At 36.1% G+C, this 9922-nt stretch overlaps 1 protein-coding gene across 1 annotated transcript in view; it reads left to right on the top strand.

Annotated features, from left to right (window-relative positions):
* Positions 1-7846: 7846 nt before the first annotated feature.
* LOC108667590 (1-phosphatidylinositol 4,5-bisphosphate phosphodiesterase delta-1) overlaps positions 7847-9922 on the top strand; it is a 39431-nt gene continuing 37355 nt past the window's right edge. Inside the window, exons 1-2 of the mRNA XM_047883699.1 lie at positions 7847-8330; positions 8930-9113. Of these exons, the coding sequence (XP_047739655.1) occupies positions 8996-9113 (118 nt within the window). The 5' untranslated portion in view covers positions 7847-8330; positions 8930-8995. The remainder of the gene's footprint in view (positions 8331-8929; positions 9114-9922) is intronic.

The following is a 9922-nucleotide window of genomic DNA, read 5'->3' as shown; positions in this document are numbered from 1 at the left end:
ATATATTTGAGTCAAGGCTTAACTGTTCGGTGTAAATTGAATATTGACACATCTTCTCGTCTGTAGCAGAGTATCTCACTTGATTTTACATTATTCATCGGACAACCCTGAATCACATTCAATGTTTAATTCACTTTATTTCTTTTTTGCACTGAAAACGACACCGAAAATTACTCTCTTGGCAAGTAGGTTCCATGGAGTAAACATACCATGCGTATAGTAATGGTAGCATGTTACTATTATAAATGTTGAGCTTTTTTAATTGACTAAATTGGAACTTAATGGCGTTCGAAAGTATCCTTGCTTTGTCCAGCGTCGACTGATACCGATCTCAGAGAATAATGTCCGACTGTGTTTTCTATAATTCTATACCGTTCAATTCGTTTCTTTATTCCTTCGTGTCTCGGCGTTTAGTTTGAAAACTGTTATTGTGTTGAGTTACCGTGAGTGCAATTGACGCCAAGTTTTAATTGTGTGGCACAATTTTATCCTCTTTAGCTCAAACATTTGCAATGCAAAAATCTTTTTGAATTATACTGTCCCTTTTTTTTTCTTTAGAAATTGAATGAATTTCAGTTTGTTTGTCTGTCGATAGCTTCCTTTATAACCGTGTATCAACTCCTGTCAAGTTATTGTTTATGAAATCGTCTTGTGTTTTTAATCTAGTCCTAATGATTCCAATTACATTTTAAGATCGTATTCGCATTCAAAGCCATTATATTTTTACACCTATGAATTCCTCTCCCTCGTGAAAATTAAGTTTTTTTTCCAGCGTTTCGTGATTATTTTCTGTGGTGATTTTTTATGTACGTTCATTGCTACGTTAACGAAAATGTTCTTGCCAATATCTTTTTGATTTATTCTACAGGCATTAAAGACGGTGCTATTTTTAGTTCAGCTGACATCTCTATTCCACCCGTGAAAGTTTAGAATTGCAGTGGAAGATCCACGGATAATTACCACTCAAATGTGTCGCTTAATAATTTGGCCTTAATATTGTTTGAATTTCATGGGGTTACTTGTTTTATTTTATATAAATGAGTCGTGTATACGATATCATTCACAAAAAAAATAAGTAATATGAAACGTTTGAACACAGGAGCCCACTGCTGTGTCATACAAGTTTTCACATAGCTTGGTCTCATTCTCTGCAGCCTTACCATGACATTCAAAAAGGTTTCACAATTTATAATAACAGCACATTAACGAATAAGAACATGTGGTTATTTGATTTAATTTTGATGCACACAGTTCATTGAGGTTATATTGACCAATCAATGGTAATTGACCAATCAATGGTAATTGACCAATCAATGGTAATCAATGGTTATATTGACCAATCAATGGTAATTCACTCTCTATTGACCCGACCTACGCAAGCAGACGTACATTTATTTTGAAAATTTTGTTGAATTAAGCGCGAGTGAAGCACAAGTTTTCGTTTTTCTTAAAAATTTAACGAAAAATCGCGAAGTAGTCAGAGCATTCATTCTCAGTTTGTACATGGAATTGATTGATCATCCTGATGTTACTGCCTGACGTGAAGTAATATGAATATAATATTGCCAGTTCATTTAAACTATTATTCTATTCCCAGAATTTTCGCTTAGGTGAATTTTTCTTAATATATCGTCATTTATTAGAAAAGTTAAATTAAGGCAACCATTAATTTTAAATATCCATTTATCAATATTATCTTGTGTCGGTATTATGAATCTGTACGAGATACTCCTCATATTTTTTATAAGTGAAGCAAAAGAATTTACATCCTTTTCATATTCGCCTCCAATTATAATATTGATTACTACAACGGGAGATCTATATTCAGAATGCTTATTTTGAAGTATTATTCACCGTAGAAAACAGCCTTTTGCTCTATCGACTGAGCCAGTCACCATCCATACAAGCTCATTCTTTGGTAATACGGTGCGGAGATGATGAATGAATTTCTTCTATACTAAAAATTCATTCTTTGGCAATAAGGTGCTGGGATGTTTAATGAATTTCTTATAGGTATACTAAAAATTAAATTTTTTCATCTCAAAGACTCGAGTCGGACTAAGTACCGGAAGAGAATTTTCGCTAAATTCCATTCGATGATCATGTTCAGCACATTTTTTCTCTGACGCCCTCTTAAATTATGTCGAAATTAGACAGTAAATTCAATACCGAGTTTGCTTGACTAATAATAAACTTGAGTACTGATATCATTTGAACGATGATAAATTCTAGTACTGACGTCGCCTCCAGCGAATATTGTTATCCTTTTTCCTCTGCGCGCGGTATTCTCATCATTATGAGTCGGTTATTCTATTTAGTCGTATTCCTGTGCAGGAATTTTTCAGTGTAGGTACGTTTCTGTTTGTGTTTGCCTTGCTCAGCATAATTTAGCAAAAAAATGGAGACAGAGGTCTCGTTCACACTGGAGAGACTTTTTAAATCGCGATAACGCTCATGCTTTGTGGACGAGACAAGATATCTTTGAGACAAGATATCTTTGAGGTCGAGCTAAATGTCTTGGATAATACTTGATATTGATGGAGACGATGGAGAATTAAAGTGTGTTCAATTGTGTAAACTCAATTGCTTACGTGTAATTGCGTATAGAATTCAGCACTGTTATTACGAGTGTGCAGTATAAGATGTGATTTTCAGAACTGTTTTTATATTTCAAAATTTTCCTGCCTCGCTTGTAATTCCTGTTTTTTTTTTTTGCAATGATTTTATATATATTAATATTTTTTGGCCGCTTGATATATTTCGCTTGTGCCGGCTTTATTTTATTCGTGCATCCAATCAATTAACTGTGATTAAACTCTACAGGGAGGCAAAGTAGGTTTTGTTCTGAAGTTTAGACATTTAAAACGTGTCGAGACATTTTTTACGTGTCATTTTTAAAACGTGTCGAGACAAACCATGATCATCTTGGGACATTTCCAATGTTCAATTCTAACATAGTATAAGCATCAGGTAAATGCAGGTATTTTTGGAATAGAAAAATTGTGACAAACTGTGTTGTATCCTAAAACTATTAGCTTGGGCAGCGAGGTATGCAATGTTCTTATAAATTACCGACAATTAATTAATTATTATTTAATTAATAATGGTTAATTAAATTAAATTCGCTTGATTACCGACAGTTCGTACAATATGTCTCATTATAAAGCCCCCTGATTTGGTGATGCTATTGTTACATTTACTGGCTGTGTTTTTAATTGTAATCTTAGGCCGCGGAAAACTTAGCTGTGGGTTACCGAGTTGATCATAGACGAGATATCTTCATCAAAATTTTGAAACTTTGAGCTTGGAAATATTAACGCCGAGAAATTGCAATTGCTCCAAAATATAATGAATAATATGTTGTTTATACAATTTAATAATATACGCTGAAGATAGATATCTTACCTAAGGCGCGATCTTGCATCTCCGATTTTTGACTGGTCATTTACATTACCGGTTTTGCAACGGCCTGAATGTTTCACTTCAAGCTTGACATACAACAAACGAAATGAAGTTGAAAATATAGTGTATTACTAGTTGATTTCGTTGAAACCGCGTTATTTCAACGTCAGATGCCCGCTGGAGTATCTTTTTTATTATTATTAGCTTTGCTCGCGTACTTCGCTCAAAATATATGTGCAATTCATCAAATAACAGGTTCGTCAATTGATCATTTTTTAGACCTCTTCAATGCATTCAAGGCTTAGCGCTTAAATTTCTCTTTCGTTAATTAAGATTTCTCTCTAACAAGAGAACATTGTTACTTTATTGAACTTAGTTTACTCCCGAGCACAAACTTCACCAATTTTACTTAAGTATATACTAACGCGTATTATTTTATGTGCTTTTGCTGTTAATCCAGTCGACTTATTGAAACGTTTACTTGGCCTTTGAACACTTGAGCACCAAAAATATATAACCTTATACGATTTTCCTGTGCGTGTGAACCTGTTCACACATGCTTGATGCTCTCGCCAGCGGCATTGATGCGTTCAGAGGCCAGTACTAGAGCGTACTAATGCTGTTGTATCTTCGTAATTTGTGTACTGAGTGGAATAAACACGATTCAAGTCGTTATAAAAGCTTTTATTTATCTCCTTACCAGCAATTACAACTCAGTACTCAGTGCAGTGAGTGACAGAGAGCGCATTATCTCGTCGACGAAAACTTGAAGTTACGGTCGGACGGACGGATATTACGAGCACAATTGGGCATTTTTTCCATAAATGAGAAAATGCGCTAAAAAGAGCATATGGAGATAACGGATGTCCTTCCTAATAAATGGTTTTGTTGTTTGTTTCTTGCGTCGAATCCGCGCGTGGAAGTCGGCACAGGAACGCGAGAGATCAGCGATGGCGAGAAGAGCCAAAGCGCCGTTGCCTCCACAGGACCGTGTCACTCTGACGAGATCACGCTGATCTCGTCAGAGATCACGCTAAGAGGGTCCTCGTTGTCACGCTAAGGACCGTGTCACTCTGACGAGATCACGCTGATACTCGTAGAGAGGGACATATAGGCAAGGAAATGCTGAGTGGAGTGATGGGAGTCTCGGCACTCAGGACAGGCTAAGCTCGAATAGTAGAATTGTAGTGCAGGCATTGAAGAAAAAAGGTAAAGTTTAGCCGATCGCCGATTCTTATAATGTTCTTGACTTATTGTCTGCAGGCGATGTGTTGTAGTCTGACCGTAGCTGAGCTGAGCAGAGTGGTAAAGGTGCAGGGAAAGTGAGTGGTAAGGGCTTCCTCGGAAGCGATCACTGACGTATTCGGGCAGCCTTTGTTACCGTAGCCCGCCCGTAGACCTGTAGCTTAGCTTGTAGCTCTTAAACTATCTGCAATTCTGAATTAACGACTACAGAACGTTTCACTGATTCCATAGCGTGATTGGGTATTTTTCGTAATTGTTTTATGGTATATTTTTTGCCTTGTATTTTTAGTTTGTCATTTTTTTATCATATTAGCACAAATTTTTTTTGTTCTGTTTCGAAGGTGTGCCACAAATATGAAAAAAGCTTTACTTTTTCAGTTAATGTTAAAAAAAACTTTATAAAAAAATGAAAATTACAAACATCAAGTAAATATAAATAAGGATTAAGTGAAATCTTTTGTTTTAAAAAATTTAAAGCATTTGATATTCGCCATCAGCGTCGAAACGGAATGCGTCCACGTGACGCAGATATTATGAAGTTACCGCTGCAGCCGTCATCACTGCCGTTTTCTTTGACAACATTTTCTGTAATCAATGTGAAGTCTACATAGAGTGTCACGCCGCGTTTCGATATCGTTAGTAGTACTGTGGAGATAGTGAATCAGGGTGCAGGACAAGACGCTTTGCGAAGGCATGACTTGTCAAAGAAAATTTCACAATTTGTCATTATTTACTAATAGATACAGCCGCTACTACACACATATAATATAGATAATCGAAGGAATACATTAGCACAATGTTTTAGGACGTCATGCGAAATGTTACTAATGCATTGATTACAAGTAAACAGTGCACATGGTGATCATGAAGCCCTATTCATCAAAGAGTGCAGCAGTCGATATTGTATGATTAATGGCATTGCTGCAGGGCTTTGGCATCGACTGAAATATAAATTCAATGTTGGTTGTGGGAAAGAGTTTCTTGTTGCGATCGTAATAATGGTGTTAAAAATATCAGCGAACAAAAATTAATGTTCTGAAACATATTTCAAATAAGAGATAAAATTAATATAATAAAAAATTCGTCTTGTACCATCGGTTGTCGGTCTCAAAAGAACGCTACCGTAAAAAATATGTAGCTAAAATTGTCCAATCAGGTAACAACACAACAAATTATAATTTCCAATCGGTATTCTCGCAAGTACGTTAAATGTTATACTCAAATTATATTAATTGTTTTAATTGGAATGCGAGGAGTACCAAGTACTTTAGCAACGACGGAAAGTACAAACAATCGCCGGTATTGCACGATTTCAGTATAAATACGAGGACGATTTTTTTACGTATTTCAATCTTATGAATTCAGATTTATTCCTAACAAAATTTCAGTATAAATAGGAGAACAATTTTTTTACGCATTTCATGTGTTCAAATTCAGGTTTATTCTTAACAAAGTCGTATTGGCATAGTATAGACCATGCATGGTTGAACTATATACTGTAACTGGTATAACTAATTCAACCATGGTATAGACGATATGTTGCAAAGAATATCATTCAAACCTCCACCACACGCCCTTGAACTGCATGTCATCATGGACGCTATCAGCAGCTATCGCTAGCTAGAGCATGTGTAGGTTGTAAACTTTTATAATCTATCAGCATATTCCATATATGTTGCTGTTAGTTCTGTGTGCCACGCTGGTTCAGTGATGTGACACGATATAGCGAAATAATGTACGCGTATTTACATTATGGTATTTATTATTTTGCGCAAAATATTTGTAATAAATAAATCGTATAAGTTAATTTAACATTTAATTTGCGTCAATTGTTTTTTCAACTAATGAAACATTTGTCCTGCCAGATGAAACCTTTTGTTTTAAAAAGTACATCTTCTTCCTACTGATGAGAAACAACGCACCGAAAGAATAATCCAACATCTTATCTAATATGGCATTTTTGAAGCCACAGGCGATTAAAATATTTATATTTCTACGTAAAATACGAATGCACTTAATAACGTAGATTGAAACGCGAAGATTCTACATAGATCCCAATGACATCGGGATACGAAGATGCCTCACCGAACCCGAAGAGTAAAAACAATATATCCTTTATCCTATACAAACAATAAACAATATAAACAATAGATCGAAACACAAAGATTCTACGTCGATCCAATGACTTCGGGATAGGAAGATGCGTCACCGAACCCGAAGAGTATAAACAATATATCCTTTATCCCATATAAACAATAATCAATATAAACAATAGATCGAAACACAAAGATTCTACGTCGACCCAATGACTCCGGGATACGAAGATGCCTCACCGACCCTGAGGAGTAAAAACAATATATCCTTTATCCTATATAAACAATAATCAATATAAACAATAGATCGAAACACAAAGATTCTACGTCAACCCAATGACTTCGGGATAGGAAGATGCCTCACCGACCCTGAAGTGAGAAAAAAATTACATCCTACATGACCAAATGAAATCAAATTGCGATGCTTTCCTCTACCTCCCCCGGATGAACAATATTTGCTTGGCAAGGATGCAGAATTTGTAGACGCAGCTTATTATTAAGTTTACGTTTAAAAATAGCGTCATCCGTCCGCGTGCGCTACAATTAATTGCTTATGTAGTTGGCATAATGAGAATAACGATATAATTGTTGTTTCAGCGATTATTAATTAAATTAAAGAAGTGATCAAGAATTAGTCAGATGTCGGTTTTATTGCAAGTCTTCGTCGCTATGAGATTTGATGGCACTTTTGGCTTGACGATGCCAACTTTGGCACTGCAGACGCTGGCACTGCATTCACTGCACCAGGTGGCAGTGATGCTTGTGCAGTGAAGCGATGTTGTGATGCACACACTGCACGATGCAGTGATCATAACCTATTCCTGTGATATAGCTGTGACGAGCAAATAACAATATATAAAAGAAATGAACCTCTATGTCATCAGCACGTGAATTCTTTTAGAGGTGCGAATTTTCGTACGTTTCCGTTGACTGTATAGCCGTCAGCTTAGAACAATAGAAGCAGCGGTTATGGCTGTTGTGAATATCACACTTTAAGTACTCTTAGACGGAATGTCTGTGTGTCTGCCTTCAGTGATAAATTAAAGTAAAATGAAAAAGTAAGTTAGTATCCTTATATTAAGCGTCGCAAGGCTTCAATACGATTGCGCAGTGCGCATGGGGACCGAATCATTTAATTTATGAGCAATTAAGATATTTTTCAATTTACGATCAAGCAGACATGAAAACTTACAATTTAAAAATCACGATACAATTCTATTTTTTAAATCCAACATTTTGATTAGATATGACACTGAAAGAACGCTTATCAGAAACTATCGGACAAGCAACTTTATTAAATAGGGGAAAGATAGCAGGTTCGGCGATAAAAGCCAGTGATGTCAAACCGAGCAAAGTTAAGGCATGGCATCAGTCAAGATTACGCCTTAACATCAGTGCAGTGTTCCGTGTTCTCGTTATGTTGGGTGTTGTGCGTCATGATGTTCTCACGAAAAGTTTTTCATGACCTGTGACTGGTCTCATGGAGTCCCCAGCTCAAATATTCTAGGTTTTCTTCGCAAGCGGCAAAGTGTCTAATTGTAATTAAATAACGCGATCGCTAAAAACGACTGGATTCCTGTACCTAAAGACGTAAGTATTTCTTTATGTTTCTACGACTCTGAGATACATAAAAAAAGAAGTAAAAGAGTTCGTAAAGACTTTTCAAAACGTAAAAAACTTGCGAAACAGGAATGTTTTTCAAACTCACTTATTTATATGGGTCTCTAAGCATGTTAATTTTGTAGGTCAACTACAGCTGATGAGTTTAATTGTGCTTTTCTTCTAGAATTACTGATTACAGTTGACATCCTATAACGTTCTCATAGCAATCCATACAACGACAAGAGCATTCCAACAGAATCCGATGCAAACTTATGCAAATGAGAGCGAAATGCCTTATGCATACATTTTGTTTAAAAAATTTCTTGCCACACGTTAAAATTTTTAATTAAACTTAATACGTACATGTGCACTATCTAACGAGTAACATTTTTGCCTCTAATAATAATGTTATTAATTTTTACTGTCTTCCCCAGCAAACTCGCAAAATACAATCCAACTTTCCTATTTTCACTTGGCCTCACATTTCCTCATCACATTCTTCTTTTCTTCCATTCTATTCTACTGCCATTCTTCCTTTCTACCGCTCTATTCTACTGCCATTCTTCCTTTCTACCACTCTATTCCAGTGCGTTCCAACGTTGAACACATCCACCCGTCCCCTTGTTCTCCCCTCACCTTCTTCCCATACCGCCATGAGCTCCCCAGACAGCAGGGAGACTGCCCCCCTCGAGGGGGACCCTCAGCTCGTGGTCGAAGATGAGGTCAAAACCGTAAAGAGGTTCCAGAACTTCATGGACGTCGGGCCAAAACGTGAGTACATTCGTTTTTAGTAAAAATATTAATTTTAATGCTTTTTTAATATATTAATAATATTTAAAATATTTTCGTGAATAACCACACTAGATGTTGGTACTTTAAAATCCGTCTTCGGACCATTATCTGTTCAAAATGTAAATCATCGAGGGCCACGTAACTATAGAGTTACCGTCAGTTTATACACAAAATACATTTTTATTATATGCTTCATACATCGAATTTTTCTCAGCTATAACTTTATGGCAATTACGTACGTTGATGAGCTGAGAATTGAACAAGTAAAGCAAATCATAGGATATTTATTAAGCTATATCCTTACATACAATACGATCGGATTGTCCTTGTATCTTTTCAAATTAAATTCCCGTCAAAACAGCTGTATCGAACTACGGCACAAATAAAGCACCGTATACAATTTGCATACCAACAAAAAATATTTCATATCGAACTCCTTATTCGTTTATTAACATCGCTGGAACTTGAATTAAATATTTCTTTGCGTTGCGTTCAAGAACACGATATTACATTCTTACCTTACTGGACTACGTCTCCAAGTGATTGGCCAGCCTGAAATAACTCTTTTATGTCTCCAAGTGATTGGCCAGCCTGAAATAACTCTTTTCCGTCTCCAAATGATTGGCTAGCCTCGAATAAATATTTTTCGTCTCCAAATGATTGGATAGCCTCAATTAACTCTTTTTCATCTCCAAACGATTGGCCAGCCTCAAATAACTCTTTTTCGTCTCAAAATGATTGGCTAGCCTCAAATAACTCTTTTTCATCTCCAACAGATTGACTAGCCT

This window comes from Hyalella azteca, unplaced genomic scaffold (genome assembly GCF_000764305.2).
Source record: "Hyalella azteca isolate HAZT.00-mixed unplaced genomic scaffold, Hazt_2.0.2 contig13490, whole genome shotgun sequence".
NCBI lineage: Eukaryota > Metazoa > Arthropoda > Malacostraca > Amphipoda > Hyalellidae > Hyalella > Hyalella azteca.
Note: the sequence above shows the minus strand (reverse complement) of the source record. Positions and strands in the feature narration are given on the sequence as shown.